Source organism: Monodon monoceros, unplaced genomic scaffold, assembly GCF_005190385.1.
Source record: "Monodon monoceros isolate NGI ecotype Baffin Bay Population unplaced genomic scaffold, NGI_Narwhal_1 Super_Scaffold_12, whole genome shotgun sequence".
Lineage (NCBI taxonomy): Eukaryota > Metazoa > Chordata > Mammalia > Artiodactyla > Monodontidae > Monodon > Monodon monoceros.
The window spans coordinates 59700598-59725282 of NW_021703768.1; the positions used below are offsets into that span (position 1 = coordinate 59700598).

Consider the following 24685-nt stretch of genomic DNA (forward strand, 5'->3'; position numbering starts at 1 on the left):
ATATTTTATATATAAATTTCAGAGAGCCACCCTGGATAAATTATAACACCAATACCAATAGTAAAAGCTAATACTTAGGATACTTACTTTGTGCCAGGCATGATGCTAGTGCTTTAAGTGCATTATCTCACTTAATCCTTTCAATAGTCTAAGTAAAATGGGCACTAATACTATACCCATTTATAGGTGATTTTACATAATGAGTCATGCAAATGATAAGTAAGGGAGCCAGGATTTAATTCCAGATTCAAGGGCCCATGATGTTAATCATTACTATGTTGCTTCAACATCCAGAGACTTTGCTTATACTTCTCTCAAATCTGTCCCTTTCTCTATTTTCCCACTGCCATTTTCTAGTTATGGTCACCTAGTGTCTCATTTGGATAAATCCTCCAGATTTCTAACTACTTTTAGTCTTGTTCCTCTTGAAATCCTTTCTAGTGTAGCCAGGGTGGTCCTTTAAAAACAGACATCTGATTCTTCACTTTCTGTTTTAAATCCTATTTGGCTCCATATTTCTCCTTGGATCAAGTCCATACACTGCTTATAGGTCCCTGTTAGAGGTAGAAGTACAATTAAACTAAACTACTATCAGCCTCCATATTCACTTATTATCCATTATTTAAAATGTGTTGTATCAGTGCTGTTGTAATGAAGTCTTTTGTTCTAGCATCTGTTTGTTGTAAGGAAATATCTGTCTTGAAATAGTAGAACTTGAAGAAACAGACAAAGTTATAAGAAATGTGCTTTATAGTGAAGAAATCTTTAATAATATTTTGTAATATTTATAGTACATCATAAGTGCTTAATAAGTGTTAGCTACCATTCCTTCTTCACCTTCCCACAAAGGCAGGATATTCCTTTATATCTCTACTCCAGAAACACTTATATAGAGGAAAATAAATGTAAAAAGAAGCTAGCAGCAGATGTAACAAAATACCAACACTGCTCATTAACTTTCTTAATTTATGATTTGTCCTAGAGAAAAGGGCCAATGTAAATATATTTTTTTTTAGAAGGAAGTTTCATAGGCACAAAATAAAAAGGTCATAATCCCATTCTTTTTATCTAATTGCAAAGAGACGACAGTGGCAAAACAATTAATATTACTTTTTGAGGCTCCCTTAAATGTCCCAATAAGAGAAAAAACAGGTTTAATATGTATAAGTGGTACTCGCAGGACTGCTGAAACGTTAAGATGGTATTTGGCTAGGGGACTTGAACCATTAATTCTTTCCTGCAAGGATCCTAAAAGAAAGAGATGCACATAAAACAATGGTCAGTAAATGAACATTCTTAATTATTCTGGGGCTTTGGTCCCAAACTTAAATTTTCTATAATTCCTTTCTTAGGGGGTAAGGGAGGAATGGAGATCTATTTCAAACATGAAAAGATACCCATAACTTACTGTTGAGTGAAGGAAAAGCTACAAAGCAGTATGGTATCTTTTATGTAAAACTCTAAGGCATACATGTAAAGAAATATTTGGAAGGAATCTTTACCAAGGATGAACAGTGGTCATTTCTATGTGACCTAAATTTTCACTTTCTTTTTTATAGTTTTCAGTATTGTCTATATTGTTTGAATTTTATTACAGTAATCATATATCACCTCTACAAAAATAAAAACAAAAAAATAAAGTCACAGAATACATGTTTAATCTATCTCACTTAGAAAGGGCTAAAAAATTAATAATGCCGGTAAAGATGCAGTGAAAGGAAGATCTGCACATTCTGCAGATGGAATGTAGATCAGCACAATCTTTCTAGAAAATAATCTGGCAACATATATCAAAAATGCTTGTATCCTTAAGCCTAGCAATTCTACTTCTGATAATCTATTATGAGGACACAGTTAAACTACAGGAAAATATGTAGGAAGGCATTAAATACTAAATGCAAAAAAAAAAAAAATTGAAACAATCTAAGGGTCTTATAATAAGCAAATGAGTACCAAAATGATAATACAATGAAATATTAATAAAGCTGTGTTATATGGACAAAATGATGTTAGATTTTTTAAAAAACAGGATATAAACTTGTTATTTCCATAATATTTTAGGGGTAAAATGTACAGAGAATAAGAAGGAAATACACCAAAATGAAGAACAATTGTCTTGGTTATAAGACTGATGGTAGTTTTGTATTTTTTTCCTTATAATTAAAAAAATTACTTTTAAAAACCAGTGCAAAAACCAATGAAATCTAATCAATAAAACTACTTGCAGGAATGGTTTTAAAAGACTTGCTAAGAATTTTTAGATCTAACTGTATGGGGAAGAGTCTTCTTTTAAGGAGGCAGGCTGATGATTTATTTTTTAGTATTCAACTATGCATCCATGAGAAAAAGCTGAAATTAACTAGAAAGGGGGGGGTGTATTACAAAAAATTGAGGTTGCTGTTCTTGGAATGTTACCACTCACTGATCAATGTTCTCATAATCCATTCAATTTCATTTTTATGCAAAATGGGAATAACACTTGCAGTGAAAGACTTCCAGGAGAATTAAATGATAACAGTGCCTAATTACTCATCTATCCCTGTACAGTTCAAAGGGGTGCTACTGAAGAGAACTAGGCTAGGGTATGAACAGTGATACAAGCATTCTTGCCAATGATCCTGTCTTGTCTGTCAAGAATGTGAACTTGCTATTTGACTAAAAAATGACAGAATTTTTTTCAGTATAACATTTTAACCTGTAGAACATTCATTTACTTTGCTACCTATTCTTATGATTCTTAACCCAATGCTGTCTTTCATACCTCAAAACCAAACCAGCCCAGAATATTTACCAGGCAATAAAAACAGAAGCAAAATCATTTTTAAGCTATTAGCTAAAAAGATGTGTTTGGTGAAAAAGAGCAGTTTTGTGTTCCTTGATACTTTTAAGAAACATTTTCTCCCAGCTAATGTCCAATATACTCAGCAAGTAAAATTAGAAAATAGTTTCCACTGCTGTCAATATGCGTAAGCCATGCCACCCACCATTACTTTTCCACATCAGATATAGAAAAAGCAGAATCCCATCTGTCCTGGTGACTGTCAGAAATCTTCCCTCCTGATTAAATAAAAATTCAAATACAATACTGAAACACCGTTTAAAAATAAAAAAAAGGACTTCTATAGCACACAGCCTCATTTTCTTTAATATTTTCTATAGTAACAATATGGAACAGTTATTCAACTCTAGATTAACTGTCTTTTTTTAAATTTCTTATCTAAAGAAACATTCTGCAAGTAAATTACAGACTAATAAAAGAGAAATCAGCTGAACATCTAGTAATATTTACCTAAATTGTTAGTAGCAAATATGTGGTAAGCATTACAAAAACTTGCAAGTTTGGTAAACTCTATACAAAATTATAGAATACCTTTTCAGAACATTTTATTTGTGTAATTGCCAATCCCACTCTATCCTTTTAGTACAAGTAAATATACAATTCATTATAATTGGACCTAGGGCAATAGTAACCTGGAGTAAAAAGGCAATCGGGTTTTCTCAAGACATTTACTTTAGGAAATGCCAAGAGATCAGGGCAGATAGTGGCAGGAGTTGAAGCCGAAAAGAAGCCGAAAGTAGGAAAAGGTCATGACAAAGCAAGGAAAAACAAACTAAGTAGGACGGGAGAGCAAAACACAGATAAACAGGAGCCATGAAAGAGAGAAGAAATAACAGAATGAAACTAAGCTACATTAACTGTAGGTGCGGGCAGGTGATTGAGTAACTGAGTTTTGTTAACAATAAAAGCACTCAGAAACAAGTGTACAGTTCCAGCTTTCTTTGCAGGTAAGGCATTATAAATTTTCTTGGTTCCTGGCAATATTCCCATTTTTCAAGGTAACATGGGTTGGTCTGTACCCCCTGTACCCTAAAAAGCTTAACTAAAAATGGATGAACCTATGACATCAATACTTGTGAGATGTTTTCAAATTTTCAATACTCACTTGATCTAGACAGACAACTATGCTCAGCTTTAGTAGATTCTACGAAATTGTTTCACCAGTTTACACCTGTTGTACTACAGCCTCACCAACCCTTGGTGTTACATCTTTTTATTTTTTAAGCCGCTCAGATGGGCATATGCTGGTATCACTGCTTTAAATCTGCAGTGATGACTAATGACACTGACTACCGTTTCATATGTTCATTACCCATTTGGATATCCGCTTTATGAAGTGCCAGATCAAGACTTTTGGCCTTTTATTTTTTTAATTGTGCTGTGTAAACTTTTCTTGTTGACTGGTAAGACTCTCCCTACCTTTCTGACATCAAATGTTGTCAAATTATTTCTCCTCAACTAACCACACAGTTAACATGATTAGCTACCTAAATATCTTTATTCACTGTTCCATGTAAAATCCTGATTCTTCCTTTACTATCTTGGTAAAAGATAAACACCTTCCTCAGATAAAAGAACCTGGCTGAAAACTACAAATTAGTGACATTTATTCCCTCTTTTTAAGATGATATACTTCATTAAGTATTTAGGCGACGTATGGAAGGACAAATGCAAATGTTGGCTCAGGTGAATTCAGCTTTTGCATGCAACAAAATTGTAGGCAACAGAAACTAAAAAAGTTATTTTAAAAGCCCTTGACAGTAGAATTATTTTTATTCCCAGAACGCTAAGAATATAAGTTAATACCATGTTTTCTTTCTTGATTTCACCAACCTTTAAAATCATGGTAGTATGACACTATCTACATTTAGGTGTTAAAAAAAATTTACTAACCATGTATGGATTACTGCAAGCAATTTAGCAATTAACTCCCACTGTTAGAAACTAACCAAATTTCTTATCTTGAGAGAAACATCCGGAGACATAATGAAGGTTTTTTGCTGGCTAATAAAGTTCAGTTGTGATACCACCTACTTGGGTTTTTCTACAACTTATTTGAGAAAATGGCAAAGGCCTGACTACTCCGGCAGCTAGTTACTGGATTTTCACTTCCCTCAAAAATTAAAATTCTTGAATGTAAAGGAGAAGTAAAATTTGATTCCATCTTCATCCCTTCATCACTGCGGTAATGATGAAAATAATTTAAAAGAAAAATTGGTTCTAGTCCACTGACCCCATGAAATTACTTATATAAAGTGTACACTAAAAAATAGTAGTTTTAAGCCTTTGCCAATTAATCAGATTCAAAATTGCAAAGCTAAGTTTACATGATAATCATTTATAAAGCAGACAAGTATAGAAAGAACCTCTAGAATCTGTTAAGAAATTTTTCCAGTATTATAGTTGGTTAAAAATGGCAAACGGGGGACCTCGCTGGTGGTCCAGTGGTTAAGACTCCAAGCTTCCACTGCAGAGGGTGCAGGTTTGATTCCTGGTTGGGAACTAAGATCCTGCATGCCACACATCGTGCGGTCAAAAAAAAAAAAAAAGGCAAACAGAGATAGGATGACTTTATATGACTTTGATATTTAAAAAGCGCTAAGAAGAAACAGGTATATTCTGCCACCTACCTATTTAAAAATACTTTTCTAATAAGTTTATGTCAAATTTAAGACAAAAACAAGTAAGGTGTCAAATAAGCAGAAACTGCTCCTAAAAGTAAAGAAAAAGCACCAAGATCAAGCTGACCCTGACACACCACAGGAAAAAGAAAACTCATTATGGCAAATAGCAAGACAATTTTAAAAAGATCTTTAAAGTGAGTCTTGGGCATTGTTTAGGTTGCTCAACTGTGCCAATCTTTTTCCACATAATTTCCTGGACAGAAATCCCTTAACTTCTCAGGCTGAGAATAAACCTTTCTTCTGAAAGTAATAAAATGGAGCTTCACATATGAATTAGTGGGCCTTCACAAAGGAACAAATGCATACACATTAAATTGCAAAACAACTGCCTGTAGATTCTCACCAAAGAAAATCAACATCTGTAAAAATTACCTGGATTCTTCCTCCCTAAATTGTGTATTTTCCTATGACTCCTTTTATATCAGATAATTTCCAAAATATGGGGAATATGGGTGGTCCATGACCACCAAAATTTCAGGATCTACTAAGGTTGCTCCCTTATGGAAATAAGGGAATGTCATGATTACCACAAACTCTGTCAGAGCCAAAAAACTTAACTTTCCAACAAGATTCTTATATCTGCTAGTGCAAGGAGAGCCTTCCTGCTAGTTTTTTTTTTTTTTTTTTTTGAGGGATGGGGTGGTGAAGTAGAGGAGCCTATTTCTTTCACGGTAAGAAGAAACCGTGTTTACTCAAAATCGCACACATTGCAACTGTAGAAGATTCCAGGGTAATCCTATAATTCTTTTAAATAGTAGCATCAACAGATGGTTTATCATATTTCCTTTATTAACTAATTACGCAGAAAACGCTCACAGAAGCCCTTAGATAATACATAGATACATCTTTACTAGAAATATATTAACTTATCCAAATAAAAAATAACCATCTTAACTTCACATTCATACAGCTCTTTGTTTTCAAATAATTTTCACAAACAAAATCTCGTTCAACTTCAAAGACAACACGGCAGATGGCTAAGAGATTAAAAAAAAACGCACACCCTGTCTTTAAAGATTTATTTAGTGTTGTCTCAAATCCTAAGGAGAAATGCAGAATATGAATGGATTCCACATAATAAAGCCAGCACACTATTGTAAATAAAATTACTGGTCTGGTATACATATGCCCTTTTCCGTATTTTAAATTAAAACAGAATCTTTGAATTTAACAATGACTTCAGAAATACCTTTCTTCCACAGGGGCTACTTGTCTAATGTCACAGTGAACTATACAATTTCTAATATATTGAGAAAATTTAAATCATAGAATCATCTTTTTAAAACTTCGCTTGTACTGAGCAAGTTATGCTGGAATGAATACCAAGGAGGACAAAACAACAGAGCTAGACAAAGAACATAGAACCCTAGTGCATTTCTGTCAGTGATCATTCTAACACCAACCATGAAGATAAAAGGGTGAAAAAAAAACCTCCAAAAATTACACATTTCCCTCATAAAACCTGTTTTACAATGTCTGGCCATCATAAGGACAGGTGGTGCCATGGAAGTAACTCTGAATTGAAGTGAGTGAGGTGGAATGATGGGAATATTACACAATATTATACAATATTCTTGATTTATCACAATTTGGTTATTTTGCTTGCTTGTTTGTTTTTTGTGGGGAGATGTGGGGGGGGGGTATATACTGCATTATGTCATCTCTTCTCCTTTAAGTAATCTACCAAGGTCACACAACTATTATGTAATAGTGCCAGGATTTAACCCCATGTGTCAGGCACCAGTATCCAGTGCTTAAACACTACAATAAAACGTTGTTACGGCAATCCATGGGCAGAAAGATGTGTTCATATTTATCTTGTATATATATGGTAGCAGAACTCAGATGACACACTCTAACCTGCAGGAGGTGAGCCTATGGGAATTATTTTCAAACATTCTGCCAATGGTAACTGATAGAAAGCAGAATCAACATAAAATTGAATCCTAAGTAGCCACTAGCCAAAAAGTAGTATAATCTCTGGCAAGTTACTTAAGTTTAATCTAAGCCTGTTTCCTTGTCTGTAAAACAATATTTCCCTCATCTCTCAGGATAGTAGACAGAAAATAAAGCACATGAAGTACATAATACAATAATTAGTACTTGGTGACCCTCAATAAACAGCAGCTCCTATCACCATCATCATCATGCCTTAACAATTTGATTTTAATTTTGAATATCAATATAAGAATGCTTGCTTAAATAGTAAAATTACTAAACTTAGGTTCCACATTAATAGTCTTAAGTGATTTTGAAGAATGAATCAGGATGCATCTCCTCACTACCTCCCTGTTCCTGGTCTATGGGCAGAAAAAAAAAAAGAAAACTTTGCTGGTTATGTTTGGTGATAGCTCTTGAATTTTCTCCCTCCTATGTTAGTTTAAGAACTCAATTTATTTTTAGAATTCACATTCAATTAAAATTTTCACTGATATGTTGTTTAATTGGTACATATCACATGTTTTACATTAAAATTAAATAAGTACTAATAAGAATAACAATTAACAATGATTTCTCCTTGTCTATGAATAAACCATATTTAGAAATCAGAAAGCTTATACAATGTATCTGGAACGCTGTTGTTGAACCTATTGTCTAAACGTAAATTCACCAAAAATCTGTTATCGAGCATTAAGTCACAATACTCTGAGGGAGACCCAAAGATTATATTCTATCCATTATTCAAGGGTGCAAAGAAATCAATGATATGGAAGAAATATATGCTTTATGCATCATTCTACATCCAAGGAGAAAAAATAAAACGAGAACCTGCAAAGATTCCTGAATCAGCTTTACTAAGAAGAATGAGCAAAATAAAATATGCTTAATTAAAACAGAGAAAGCTAGCATTAAGCCTTTAAAGGTCATCTCAGATATAAACATATAAATTAGTTCTACTTAATAATGTCTTTAATCAGTAGGAAGAGGGCTGGCCCTGATTAACTACACAAAATAGGCCACTCTCCTTATATGCACATTTAGCAACTCTCATTGAATGTAGAACTCTTCATCCATAAAAAACATGGTATAATTTTAGTGAATTTAGTTGTGACTCCCAAAACCCTTTCTTTTTCCACTGTGTCATAAATGGGAAAATGTATCAGCCACTCTGGTAAGTAACCTTACATATATTATTTCATGTGTTCTTAAACACATTTAGAAGAAGTGAATTGTCAGGCAAGGTCACATATGTCGTACATGGCAGAGGCTGCAGTGTCTTGTATCCAGGTAAGCCCAGCTCCAAAGCACTGAGATTCTGGAATTCTAGCTCATCTCTCTTTTATTTATTTATTTTTATTTTAAATTTTTATTTAACTACAGTTGATTTACAATATTGTATTAATTCAGCTATACAGCTTCAGATTCTTTTCCATTATAGGTTATTATGAGATACTGAATATAGTTCCCAGTGCTATACAGTAAATCTCTGTTGTTTATTTTATATATAGTGGTGTATATCTGTTAATCCCATACTCCTAATTTATCCCTCCCCCTCTCCTTTCCCCACTGGTCATCATAAGTTGTTTTCTATGTCTGTGAGTCTGTGTTTCATAAGTAAGTTCATTTGTATCTTCTTTTTAGATTTCACATATAAGTGATATCATATAATATTTGTCTTCCTCTATCTGACTTCCTTCACTTAGTATGATTATCTCTAGGTCCATCCATATTGCTGCGAATGGCAATATTTCATTCTTTTTATGGCTGAGTAATATTCCATTGTATATATATACCACATCTTCTTTATCCACTCATCTGTTGATGGACATTTATGTTGCTTCCATGTCTTAGCTATCGGCTCATCACTTTTAAATAAAAGAAAACTGTTTCTCATTTTTAGACTGTTTTCTGAGGTAATAATATCAAGATAACTAAGATTCACAAAATGTTTTAAAGCAATATAACTCTAAAGCTAAAACAAGGAGAAAAAGAAAGCATTACACAGTCAGATTTCTTTAGGCTGGGAAAAATTCATAATCAAGAAATAAAAGCCAATGCATGATCAATATCAAGAAGAATGTGCCTGTAGTATCCCAGGTCAGACTGGTTTTTCTTGTTGTGTTTCTGTGTGTGATGTTTTGTGCCTGTTAAATAACCAAAACAGGTGTTTCAACTAAACTCTGTGAAACCCAAATGAACAAGTACAGACAAGTATATGAACAAATCCAAAGTTTTCTTAAGCCACAATCAGGAGTGGCATGGTGAATTTATAACTCTCCCTATTCCTTGTTTTACCATGATATACTGAATTAGCTAATAATGCATACTTATTAATATCATGTATTTCTTTAGTCTACTTACCAATTATTCATAGCAGAAGTCAAAAACTAGCTTTAAATTACAAGAATATGGCTTATACATTTAGGTAAGGAAGACTTTCTCAAGGTTTACTAGAAAATTTCATATTTACAAAAATTTAACAATTTACAAATGTTTATACTAAGAATATACCCAAATGGTTACAAACGACAACAAAAATTAACACTGAAGCTTTCAAATATTAGGATTTTAAAATTTGATATTATTTTAAGAATCCTTTTATCCAGATCATATAAAAGGCAATCACTATGAAGCAAACCCTAAATATACAAACCAAATTTGTTTTATATAAAAGGGCATATTTTGTTTTAATAACAATTAAAAATACTTATCACAGAAAATTCCCTTAGTGTAACTCAAGTGTTAGAAATAAAATTATTTCAAAAATTTACATCTGTACCACTTTAATCTTTACCACCCAAATCATGTTCAACTTTTCAGGAACATATATACATCTCAAAGTTATTTTAAAGGAGTTACCACCAGTCTCTTGCCTAGGTCTCTACGGACAGGTAAACATTGGAGACCCACCTTGTGCTGTTCAATGGCATCTATCCACTGCTGTCTGTGATCTGGATCCTGAGCACGAAGATACCAAACACTATCATTTACACTAATATCAAAGCGACATTCATCAAAATCATGAGGCTGTGGACAAAAAGGAGAAAAAAAGCAAAGTTAATTATATTCTTAGAAGTGCTACACCCTACAGCAAAAACATGAACTTAACCATTCTAGCTGGTGGGAGATTCTTGTTATTCTTTTATTTTTCTACTCAAATAATTTTTTTGAAGATATTTCAAATAAAGAGCACAACAAGGGCATAGTTACCAAAAACTAAGTTTCATTCACTATTCCCACAAATGAGTTGACACATAAACTACAAACATATTAAAAAAAAAAAGATATTTTTCATCAAATACTTTGAGTTAGTTTAACTAGTGAGAATACTACTGAAAGCACAATTTTAAAAAGGGCCAAAGTAAGTTTTATGAAAGACGTTTACTAATTTTTTTCCTGCCTCCATTATTCAAAAGTAAATTCTCATCATCAATAGTTTTATTTCATTACATTTGATAAACAAGATATTTTTATAACATTAACAGTTCCTCCCAAGTATTTCAAATTAACTTCTAGGTTTTTACACATCTTGGATCGCAACAGCCAGGAGAGCTTCCAGTGAAAAGCAAAAATAAAATGAACTTTACATCAGACCTATGTTAGATAGCTAGAGGAAACTGCTTCCATCAAAATGTAAACATTAGTAAAAATGTCAACTATTTGGTTCAGCGTTTCACATTCTTCATAAGAATATATAAAATAAATATTTTATATACTTGTTTTTCCACCAATGAATAAGTTCAAATATGACAGGATCTATTTCACAAATACCACCTCTTCTTCTACTGGATAAAGCACAGTCAATTTCCTCTCCTGTGAACAATCTTAGCCTTAGAGGACAGAGAATCCTCTCTGGTCAATGTAACAATAAACTTATTTGCTGAACACAATCTACATACTGTGTTTACTCTTTCCCCCTTTGACAGCATCAATCTTTTATCTCCTTATCAGTTTAACAAAAACAATATGAGATAATTCCACAATGTCTTTAGCCTATGAAACAATTTCTCTTTTAAGATTAAGACAACAATTCATGATTCTGACTGGCTGAAGGATACAAGTTAAACTTTCTGAATCACTATGTGATGGGCATCATAGTTAGGACTACAGTGAGAGATAGAGTGTGCTACAGAGAAAAAAGGAAAAAACAAGACAATGCATACCCCGCTTCAATAATTATGAACACAGAAATACATAAAATACAACATTTAACACTCATAAATATAATGACTATAAATTTAACTGAAAGCCAAATATTCGTAAATCTTAAGAATGGAATCCAGTTATTGAGAAAAGCTTCTTGGAGGAAGGGAAGCATATATACTATCTGAAGAACTAAGTAAACAATTTATCTAATCAGTCTACTGTTCTAAAAAGCAGAGAGGTTTTTAAATTTTTACTTCATAATGATTATTATATTTCTAGTGACTATTCCTGAAAACGTTTTATATTTTATATTATGTTCAATATTCTCATTAAAGCTTTAGAAAATAAAAAGAAGTAATATTTTTTTTTGTTTTTTGCAGGGGACTGTTTTTTGCAGGGGACTGTTTCAAGGGCTCCCCTCGGATACCAAAATTTCAGATGCCTAAGTCCCTTATATAAAATGGCTCAGTACAGTCAGCCCTCCTTATCTGCAGATGCTGAGCCAGTGGGTATGGAGGGCCGCCTATAGTTAGAAATTTACTAGTTTCTCCAGCAAATACTTTTTCCAGCTTTTATACCTTCAAAATTTCCTCACAATCTTCCAGAGAGTCCAATGCCACATTTTAAATATTCCTAAAAACAGGAACCTGCTATTAAGCCTTCTCTGGGTGTGAGTGACTTAATAAAACCTGAAATCAACATAAGTAAACTTTGCCATTACTAAATCTGTTAAGTATATCAATTATGATTTCTTCTCTCTATGTTTCAAAGTTTCGATATATGGAGAACTTTAAGCTTTTAATAGATAAAGTTATACATAGGAATGGAATAAAATGACAGTCTACAAATCTAGAATTAAAGAATTTGAAAATTTCATTTGAATGTCATACATTTATGAGATGCAATATCTCAATATCTGCTCAAAGAGACAGAGTTGGCAGAAAGTGTACACAAAGTAGCCATTTCCACCATCAACAATCTGAGAGATAGGTGGCAGAGAAAAGAGATGTACCAATTTTCAGGTGATAGGGAGTTTGTGAATAACACAGAAGGCTTGAATCCCTAAAAAGTGAATAAGTGTAGGAAGCTAAGTCTACAAGGCAAAAGAAATGACAGATTTGTTGAGGTGTGTTTAGGGGGATAAATCAAAGCCTAGACAATAAAGCTTACATCATATCTCAACACACACACACAACCCCCTTAAACACATAATACAACAGTCTCCCTTTACCTAAGAGGAATACATTCCAAGACCCTCAGTGGATACCTGAAACCACAGATAGTACCAAACCCTATAGATACAGCTTACCCATAAACGATACTGCGATTAGGGACATGGACCCTCTGCACAGTAGAAAGCCCAAGTGTCTTACAGTCAGTCCTCTGCATCTGGGGCTCACCAACCTTGGATTCAACTACTCTCGGATTGGGTAGTACTGTAAGTAGTATTTACTACTGAAAAAATTCCGAGTATAAGTGGACCTGCGCAGTTCAAACCTTCGTTGTTCAAGGGTCAACTGTACTATGTATTTTCCTATACAGGTATTAATGAGCAGGAAGTATATACAGCATGGATATACTGGACAAAGGAATGCGCCACGCCCTGGTAGGGACAGAGCAGCACACAAGAGTTTTCATTATGCTACTTAAAATAACATACAATTTAAAACTTATGAATTGTTTATTTCTGGAATCTTCCATTTAATACTTTCAGACCTTGAAGGTAACTAAAACTGCAGAAATCAAAACTGCTGATAAAGGGTGGGGTGGGGGAACTACTATAGATAGACTGCTTCATTCAAACACAACTGATCTTGTCTTTATTTAGAATTTCATTGTTTTGTTCATTACGCATTACTCCAAAAATATGCATTAAAATAATATTTATCTTGATTACTGAGTTTTTTGATGCTCTCTTACATTTTACAACTGAGGTTAGCCCCTCATTGGTCTCATCCTAGTCCTAGCCCTGACAGACGATTATTAGAAGGAAACAAATAAGGTATAAAGGCCAAAAGTAGATGAAAACTACAAGAGGTGGTAGACTGTAAGAGATGACATGAGCTATCTTCAGGAAAAAAAACAAGCCATAAACTTTAAGGAAGAGATAAAGCAGCAGGCAATGAGAAATAAGCTAATAGAGCTAAGAAAAAAGAAATGAGTTGAAACCACATCAGAAGCAGCAATAAAAAGCAAACAAAGCTAAAAGGGGCATGGTGAACAGACCTGAGAAAAATACAAAGTGAAAGAAATATACTAATGAGTGAAGAAGGAGGTCAAGCAAATGATTTAACTGGTGTTTTGAAAGGGGAAAATTTAACAAGTGTAACAAAAAATTCAAGGATACTATCTTTTCTTTAAATAAAATATTCAAGTTACAGATCAGACATACTATGCCCAGGAAAAATCAATCTGAGGACTTATTCTGTGAAATTAGTTTATTTAAGAATAAAGAAAATGCTATAGGAGCAATGTTTCTCAAGCTTTTTGCATTATCACCCCGCACCCTGAGAAAAATAAATTCTCTTTAGTGAAAGTAAACAGTAAGAATTAAGATTTTGTCCAGTAGGTTCTTCCTGGAGGGCCACTTAGATATTGTAATATCTAAGATTATTTCACTTTCCCAAGAACCAAGTATCAGCCCCCACTGAGAATGAGAATGCATGCTATGGAAGAAAGCCAACTACATAAAGGAAAATGTAGGTGGGCCTCATTCTTTATCATGACAACATTCACTGTTAAGGACGAAAAATAAACCAAAAGGTGAAATGGCATTTATATCCACTCTTTGCCTGTCTTGTTAGTTCTTAGGGCCACTATAACAAAAATACCATAGACTGGGTAGCTTTAACAGAAATTTCTCACAGTTCTGGAGGTTGGTCCAAGATCAGGGTGTCAGCGTGGGAGGGCACTCAGTGAGGGCCCTCTTCCTGGTTTACAGATGGCTGCCTTCTACATGTGTCCTCATATGGAGGAGAGAGAGCTCTCTGGTCTCTTCATTCCCTCATAAAGGCACCAGTTTCACCATGGGGGCTTTACTCTCATTACCTCATCTAAACCCAATTATGTCCCAAAGGCCTCATCTCCAAATTACCATCACAGTGAGAATTAAGGCTTTAATATATGTCACAACATCCACTATCAAAAGAATCTTATAGGAACAAAAGAGGCATAAATCCACAAAGAAGAAGAAGAAAAAAAGTTACCAACAAAATTTAAAGTTGGAATGTGATAAATGAATTAGCAGGCCTGAAAATGCTGAAAAGTAAACATCTACAAGGGAAAAGAAGACAAAACAAGCCAATTTGTATTGGAGGCATCAAGTAGTCCTAAAGATAAAGGCATGGGGAGAGCTGAAAACAGAACTGATCAAAAGTCATTAAAAGGTGCAACTAGACCCCTGGAACCCCATTTGCCCATCCCTCTGTGCAGTAACATTAGAGGCCCCACCTCTCAGGGAGATGATATTGGGTGTAAGATGAAGGGACATTCCTCCACAGCAGGAGGAAAGGAAAAAAAGCAGTTAAGGAAAAGTATTCATGTTAAAGGATTCCTCCCCTTACTTGACTCCCAGAAGGCTTGCACCCATGCTTGCTCATTCTACCTCCTTCTGCCTATAAGGAAGATTCCTATATTTCCTTCTATAGGAAAACTAAGTAATCCAAGAGAAAATAGTAATAATAATAAAAAAAATAGTAATAATATAGTAATAATATTTAAGGGTTTCCTACTCAGGCCCTTAATCAGTATGAAAATTCTAAACCGTGAAGATGAAGAAATAATTACCTTTCAGAACTGGAAGATATGCTTCACCAAAATGAAGGAGTAACCAAGAGAAGTAAGAGGCAATTGAGATCCAGGAAAAGAAGCAGCAAAGGGACTTCCCAGGAGGACATTAAGGAAAATGCCAGCAGCAGAATTATGCAGAAGACAGAAAAGTCTAGATTAGAAAAGTATAACAGGATGCTTTAGAAAGGATTTCTCTAGTGGGAGAAAAGTAGAATGAAAAGATTATCTAAAAAGTTAAACTCAGTGGAGAGAGTGTAGGAAGATTTAGCTAGAAATTCAAAGAAAGTCAACCAAATTTTTAATAAACTTTGTTGGTATATAATTAATGTACAATAAACTTTTCCATTTAAAGTGTACAATTCAGGACTTCCCTGGTAGTCGGGTGGTTAAGACTCCACGATCCCAATGCAGGGGGCGCGGGTCTGACCCCTGGTTGGGGAACTAAGATGCTACATGCCGCGCGGCATGGCCAGAAAATAAATTAATTAATTAAAAAATAGTACAATTCAATGTTTTTTTCACTTGTATATAACCATGAAATCACTGCCACAGTCAAGATGGAAATGTTTTCATTTCCATAACCCCCCAAGGATTGCTCATGCTTGTCTGCAGAACATTTCTTCCTCTGTCACCAGCTTCCAGAAACCAAAGATCTGCTTTCTTTCACTGTATATTTGTTTTCATTTTTTCTAAATTTATATAAATTGAATCAGATAGTATATACTGTTTTTACTCAGTATAACAATTTTGAGATTCATTCATATTGCTGTTGTCTTATAGCTCATTCTTTTTATTGCTGAGTAAATTATGCTGGTGTAACATATTCTACTTATTCATTCACACCTGTTTTTGGACAACTATTTACAGGTTTTGGAATTGTGAATAAATTTTTTGTGAAAATTCATGTATTTGGGCATAAATTTTCTCCTCTTTTGACCTAGGAATGGGCTGGCTGACTCATAAAATAGGTATACAGTTAACTTTAAGGAAATGCCAAAAGTAGCTGCACCATTTTACATTCTCACCAGCAGTCTATCAAAGTCTAGTTACTCCACATCCTTGCTTGGCTTAATTATGGACTCTCTATTCTGTTTCATTGATCTAAATGACTATTCTTACTCCAATAACACTGTTTTGATTATTGTTGCTTAATAGCAAGTCTTGAAATCATGTGGTGTTAAGTCCTCAAACTATGCTCTTTAAAAATTGCTTTGGCTAGCCTAGGCAGTTTGCATTGCATAATATATATTTCCAGAAAAATTTTAGTACCAATTGCATTAATATCTTAGATTTTCTATAGATTAATATGGTAAGATGTGATATCTTAATGCTGAGCCTTCTAATCTATGGACATAATATCTCTCCAATTATTTAGGTCTTCTTTATCTTGACAAGCTCACATAGTTTGCAGTTTACAGTGTACAAAGTACAGTATACAATGTTAGACTGATTCCTAAAGTATTTTTTTATGCTACTGTATGTGAAATTGCTTTAAAAATTCAGTTTGCTTACAGCATATGATAACACATTTCATAATTGTATATTAACCTTATGTTCTACAAACTTGCAAAATTCACATAGTAGTTCTAAAAGCTGTTTACCTAATAAATCTGAAGGAATCTACAGCAGGAGTCCCCAACCCCTGGGCCACGGAATGGTACCGGTCCTTGGCCTGTTAGAAACTGGGCTGCACAGCAGGAGACGAGGGCCGGGCAAGTGAGCAAAGCTTCATCTGTATTTACAGCCACTCTACATCACTTGCATTACCACCTGAGCTCCGCCTCCTGTCAGATCAGTGGTGGCCTTAGATTCTCATAGGATAGCAAACCCTACCGTGAACTGCACATGCGAGGGATCTAGGCTGCGCGCTCCTTATGAGAATCTAATGCCTGATGATCTGAGGGGGAGCTGAGGCAGTGATGCTGGCACAGGGAAGTGGCTGCAAATACAGATTATCATTAGCAGAGAGAGGTCTGACTGCACAGAGACCATAATAAATCAATTGCTTGCAGACTCTTATCAAAACCCCATCAGTGAGTGGCAAGTGAAAACAAGCTCAGGGCTCACACTGATTCTGCATTATGGTGAGTTGTATAATTATTTCATTATATATTACAATGTAATAACAACAGAAATAAAGTGCATAATAAATGTATTAGGCTTGAATCATCTCGAAACCTCCCCTCCCTCCCATCCATGGAAAAATTGTCCCCCACGAAACCTGTCCCTGGTGCAAAAAAGGTTGGGGACCATTGATCTATAGAACAATGATGTCATCTGCAAATAGTTTTACTTCAGCCTTTCTGACCTTTATGCCCTTTTATATCTTTTTCCTTCCCTTACTGAAATGACCAGGATGTCCAGTACAATGTTAAACAGAAGTGGTAAGGGCAGACATCCTTGCCCTATCTCTAATCTTAGGGGAAAGACATAATATATCACCATTAAGCATGATGTCAGCTGTGGGTTTTTGTGGATGCCCTTCATTAGGTTGATGTTATTTCTATTTCTAGTTCCCTAAGAATTTTTATTTTCAATCTAAAGGAGTATTGAATTTTGTCAAACAGTTCTCTTTTCTTGTCTGTCTCCCTCTACCGAAATTTGTTATGAATTTTTGTCTTTAGTTTGTTAATACAGTGAGTTAAAATGACTGATTTAATATAATTATATTAACCTTGCATGTCTGAAATAAACCCCACTTGGTCCTTTTTATATACTATTGGATTTGATTTGCTAATATTTTGTAAAGGAATACAGTATTTATGTCTACCAGAGATACAGAGCTGTAATTCTATATTCTTGCGATGTCTTTGACAAGCCTAGGTGTCATGGTTATGCTGCCCACATAATGTATGTTGTAAAGAGTTTGTAAAGATTGGGATTATTTCTTTGAATATATGAAAAGAATATACTGGTGAAATTATATGGATGTGTTTTCTTGGTGGGGGGGAATCAACAAATTCAGATTTTTTAGACATTGGTTTATTCACATTTTTTGAATCTTAAAAGCATTAAGAGGGAAAAATATAATCCTATATTTACCCATATATTTATTTTTTCTGATGCCCTTCATTAGTTCCTAAAGATCTGAGTTTGCCTTTGGTGTATTTCCCTTCAGTATGAAAAACTTCCTTCAGCATTTCTTGTAATGCAGGTCCGTCCACAACAGGTTCTCTTAATTTTCCTTTATCTGAAAACATCTTTATTTCATTTCATTTTTAAAGGATATTTTCATTGAATACAGAATTGTGAGTGGAAAGTTTTTTCTTTGAACATGTTGTATCTTCTAGCCTCTATGGTTTCTAATGAGAAGTGTATGGTAATTTGAATCACTCTCCCCCAATATATGTGTTATTTCTCTCCGGCTACTTGCAAAATTTTTTAACTTTGGTTTTTACAGTTTGACTATGATTACTAAGATTATCCTGTTTCATGTTTGTTAAGCTTCTTGAATCTGTAAATTTATATTTTTCACCTAATTTGGTAAGCTTTTTACTATAATTTCTTCAAAAAATTTTTTACCCTCTTTTCTCCCTCTTGAGACTTATAAAACCCATTTAATTAGAAATTGCCCTAGAGATCCCTAAGGTTCTGTTCATTTAAAAACAAACACAAAAACCTCAAAACCTCTACTAATAAGAATGACTTCTTTTGCTCTAAATTCAAAATCCTGATTTTCTGTCATCTTTATGTACTATAAATCCTATACAGTGAATGTTTTTCATTTCAGATATCATTCTTTTCAGTTCTAAAAGTCCCATTAGTTCTTTTATATATTTTCTTTGTCTCTGCTGAAACTGCCTACCTTTTCATTCATTATAAGCATATTTTCTTTTACCTCAAATAATTATATAAAAGCTACTTTAAAATCTCTGTCAGATAATTCCAACATCTAATTCATCTTGAACTTCGCATTCATTCACGTCTTTTCCCTTGAGAACATGCTGCAATTTCCTGGCTCTTTGTATGTTGAGTAATTTTGAGTTGATCTTGGACATTGTGAATGTTAGGTTGTGAATTCTGGATTCTGTTATATTACTCTGAAAAATAATGTTTTTGCTTTAGCAGGCAACTTTTTGCTTAGACTCAAATGGCCAATTCTGTTGTATGTTTAATGGGCAGCATCTAGGACCTCATTTCAGAAAGCTTTCAGTCCTGCCTGCATACACATTGCTGAGGGGTCAGGTACAAATTTGGGCAGAGTGTTATACTCAGAATCTGGGGTTCCCCTTCTTTGGCTCTATTTTTCCAGATTATTTTATTAACTGGGCCCCTTTTCGTCCTTACAGCTAAAAAAATGGCAGTTTTCTTTAAAGGAGTTTTAGCTCCCCCGAGTCTCTGCCATGGTAGCAGTGACTCAGGTAACACTTCAGACTGCTTTCCAACTGCCTCATGCATGCATGGTTCAGGAGTCAGCCAGAGACTTGGGTAGAGGTTATACACACAATTCTGAGTTCCCCTTCTTGGCTTCTCTTTTGTGGGGTTCCCTCATTCTCCAGCAGCCCTGGTTGTACCAGGTACCTTTCCCAGGTTCTGCTGGTGAAAGACGCTGCCTGGTTTTTCTGTTGAAGTTTTAGCAACCCAGGGCCACCACTATAATGAAGATGACACTTATTCTACTCATTGCCAAATAATCTGTCCAACACTGAGATTAAAGTCAAAGACTTTAAATTATCCAAGCAGAGCATCTAACTCTTTTTTACAAATAAATACTAAATGACTAAATGTTAAATCTTCTTTAACAAGGAAATAGTCAAATCCTATCAGATTCAAACAAAATAAATCAATCAGTACTCTAAATTATAAGCAACAGAAAATGATTCTTACTCAAGAAGCAAAGGAATTTATTTAGAAGGTATCAGGCAACTTACATTGTTACGAAATATGAATAAATGAGATCAGAAATGGAAAGGAACCAGGGGAGATTAGGCAAGAGAACCCCAGCTGAGACTGCACTGTGGGTGCCAGCTATATAGACAGGGCTGCTTCCTCTTCAGGACCTTGTGAGCCACTACTGGCACTGCTGCCACCACAGACTGGATGCTGCAGCTGCCAGCATCATCAGAAGAAAAACTTGTCTCTGCTTCTCCATATGATTCTGCTCCACAATCAAGGTAGAGCTAAGGGAGACAAGGAGGGGTAGGTGTAAGGGAAGGTAGTGTAACAGCAGTCTGATTGGTTCAGCCTAATTCATATGTTCATATTAACTAAGGGGAGTTCAGTGGGTGGAGGGATACTGGGGTGGGAGGGAAAACTGAGTATCAGGCTTTTGCAGATTCATGTGGGAAACCTACTCTGACTCATGGTAGGGCATTCTTCAAAAGCAGAGAGGAGATTTTGAAAGAGCATGCCACTTACTAGCCTATTGGGTTTTTTTTGTTTTTGTTTTGCGGTACACAGGCCTCTCACTGTTGTGGGCCTCTCACTGTTGTGGCCTCTCCCGCTGCGGAGCACAGGCTCCAGATGCGCAGGCTCAGCGGCCATGGCTCACGCGCCCAGCTGCTCCGCGGCATGTGGGATCTTCCCGGACCGGGGCAAGAACCCGTGTCCCCTGCATCAGCAGGCAGACTCTCAACCACTGCGCCACCAGGGAAGCCCTAGCTTATTGTTTTTTTAAATCCACCCTTCTATACTGTTTTGTGCTACTGGACTGGGATGCTACAAACTACATTTCTCCCCTGCTAGCCTCCTTTGTTAGGTTCTCCCAATATGGGCAATATGCTAGATGGAGTCTGGCAGCCAGGAAGAAGGTAGAAAAAACGTGTGCTTTTCTTTGTCTACTGCTTCCCCTCAACATCTGCCCACCAAAGGTCCTTAGCTCTGGCAGTGGCAGTCAGTTCCAGTCTCCATATTCTTTTAGAACTCCCTGAACCAGCCTCATCTAAGTGTACAGCGGTGGGGGAGGACAGGCTAAGTAGCAAGCTTATTTGTGCCACAGAAGCACAGAAAGAATAAAAGAATGAGAATCAGTAATTTGGAGCTCCAGGTTCCTCTGAAGCTACAAACAGAAAGACTGATTATAAGAAAGAAACAATTAGTCTGCCTAGATACCATCTCTAAAAATAGCCCAATTATCCCTCTAGCAGAAGATTAGAGGTTTTCTATTTGGGTATGTTGAACTAAAGGAACCCTTAAACTAACGGCGATCAAGGAAAGCTGAAAAAAAGGGTGCAATATTTAAAACAGGAAGGAAGATTAAGGCAAAGTCTATACTGAATAATAAGACCCCCACTGCCACCCCAATCTGATACCATTGCCTACCCAAAGCAATCAAGGCTTCCAGAGATGGCTGATTCCAGGACTGGAACAGGTAAGGTACACAATGAACTTGGAAAATCTTGAGCCTAAAGGTAAGGAAGTGCTTTTGGAGATGGGGAGGTGGTCATGGGGGGAATGTCGAAAGGACCAAAGAACCAACTCTAAGGGACTTCAATTAGCCAAATCAAGGGCAATTTGATCATCAAAATACATAAGTACAGCAGTGGATTGAATAATTAAGTAGCTCACTGAATAATTCAGGAATATATGAGTCCATTCTATTAACAAATAGGACAAAAAGAGAGGGTTTTTAAAAAACGAAACAGTAGAATGCTGACTGATAAATGTGGAAGGGGTTTATAGAGCTGGAAGATCTCCATTTTGCAATCATAGAAACGATTGGGTAGGGCAGGCATCATAAACGGTCACTAAGCAAAAAGGGAAAATTCTGATGAAGAACAGGATTTTTAACATGGTCTTAAAATGTCCTCCCAGGGAGCTTACATTCTAATTTCAAGGAGAAAAACAGTCACTATAAACAGAAAAACTGGACAATCCCTTGACTGGATGATTGAAATTAACATCACATATGAGAGGCAAACAGAAACATGTGCCTCTGATGTGATACCCTGAGAAGGACATCACATCATTTTAGTACTATTTTGCCAGGGATGCACAACCTGAATCTAACCATGAAAAACTATAAGATAAACCCCAAATGAATAACATTCTATGAAATAATTGGCCTGTATTTTTCAAAAATATGAGTGTCATGCCAGACTAAGAAAGGCTAAGGAACTGCTCCAGATTAAAATAAACCAAGAGACATGACAACTAAATACAATATATACTCTGGACTGGATTCTGTACTGAAAGGAAAAAATATGCTATAAAGGAAACTGTTGGAACAAGCGATAAATGTATACTGTAAATTAGAAAAAGGTATTATATAAAACTTCCTGAATTTGATAGCCAAATTACATACTTAGTAAGAGCATATCTTTTCTTTTGGAAATTACACACTAAAGTATTAAGGGGAAAAGAAGTATGATGTATGCAATGTATTCTCAAATGACCCAGAAAAAAGTGTGTGTGCATGTGTATATGTGTAGAGGGAAAGAATGATGAAAGAAATGTTGTAATGTTAAAATACTGGTGAATCTAGGTATTTATGGGAGTTATCTACATTACTCTTACAACCTTTCCGTATGAAATTATTTCAAAATAAAGGTTACATAAAAAGATACCAGTAGTCAACTCTACCCTTTCTCTACTCACAACAGTCCCCTCTGACAGCCAGCTGCTTTTTTTTTTTTAACATCTTTATTGGAGTCTAATTGTTTTACAATGGTGTGTTAGTTTCTGCTTTACAACAAAGTGAATCAGCTATACATATACATATATCCCCATATCCCCTCCCTCTTGCGTCTCCCTCCCACCCTCCCTATCCCACCCCTCTAGGTGGTCTCATAGCACTGAGCTGATCTCCCTGTCCTATGCGGACAGCCAGCTGCTTAATCTCTCCTTACATCTCATTGTTAAGGGGAACCAATGTCATCAAATATTTGAGAAAACTTCTAACATTAAAATCAAAGACTAAACACGGCAGGGGGGAAAAAAAGGAATTCTGAAGAAATCAATGATGTGAGGACCAAAAGATAAATTTACACACACACACACACATCATACATGCACATCCATGCACACACAAACATATACAACTTATAATTCCAAACAGGCCCTCTTCCCTGATATCTTGACTTTTAGTTAATTGCCTCCTCCATCTTCTCTTCAGTGCCTAAGAGGCAGCTCAACATATCCAAAACTGATCAGCTGATTCGCTTCCCTAAACTTCTCCTCTTGCAGGCTTCCTTCCACATTTCTGTAAATGGTAACTACTAGTTGCTTAGACCTGAAGTCATCTGACTCCTCATTTTCCTCACACCTCATAAGGAATTCATCAGCAAATCTGCAAATCTTGTCTGCTCTACCTTCAGAATAAATCTGGAATCCAACCATTTCTCATAATCTTCACCAATGCTACTCTGGTCCAAGCCACCATTGTCTCTCAACTGGATTACTTGCAATAGCCTCCTACAGCTGCCTGATTTTATTTTCCTGCTTCCATTCCTGCCTCCTACAATTTATTCTTAACACAGCAGCCAAAAGTGATCCTGTTACAAGGATCAAATCACTCCTCTGGCTCAAGCCTCCAATAACTTCCCATGTCACTCAGCATGAAAGCCAAAGTACTTATAATAACCTACAAGGCTCTACATGGTCAGGTCCCACAACCTCTCTGCCTTCTTTTCCTACTACTTTCCCCCTTGTCTACTCCACTCCAGCCATACAGGCCTCCTTAGAATTCCTTCAAGTGGCCCAGGAGGGCCTTTACAACTGCTGCTCCTTTCCCAGTTACCTATCCCCTGATTCCTTTTCCTCCTTGAATCTTCTATTCAAATACCCCATTTCACCCATTATAAAAACTACCCCCTTTTAAAATCTCTGAAATAAGGACAAATCTTACTTGATACAACTAGAATTGGCAACGTGGCATATAAAATAATGGTGCATCATAAATTTAGTGGCATCAAACTCACTAAAATACAGTAATACTTTGCCAGAGAAACCTTCCCAGATTACCCTACAATAAAAGATGCTAAAATAACAAAACCTTCTTAACAAATATATGTTAGTTTAAAAGAGCAGACCCTGATAAGATTCCCAGGCAAAGTCACTCTGATTAACTTCATGGCCCCCAACTGCATATTATCTTCCCCAAGATTTCTTCTGTTTTTATTTCTAATTTGTAAACCTTCAGGAAAATATATAGGAGAGCGAATTATAAGTATTCATTTCAACTTTTTTCATTTAACATATTGACTTGATATACCCTCTGGGTAGTTTGTCTCTTATTTTTACCACAATTTTGAGAATTTCTGAATAAACAAAACCCTCTCAATTTTTACCCTCAAATAAAGGCTACACCATGAACCAGGCAGCCCCCAATTTCTTCATTTTTAATACG

At 35.4% G+C, this 24685-nt stretch overlaps 1 protein-coding gene across 2 annotated transcripts in view; it reads right to left on the reverse strand.

Annotated features, from left to right (window-relative positions):
- The window catches only part of COL4A3BP (collagen type IV alpha 3 binding protein), a 126803-nt gene that overhangs the window by 78020 nt on the left and 24098 nt on the right, over positions 1 to 24685 (reverse strand). For both annotated transcript variants that reach the window (XM_029216340.1, XM_029216339.1), the window contains one exon: positions 10375 to 10491. In XM_029216340.1, the coding sequence (XP_029072173.1) occupies positions 10375 to 10491 (117 nt within the window). The remainder of the gene's footprint in view (positions 1 to 10374; positions 10492 to 24685) is intronic.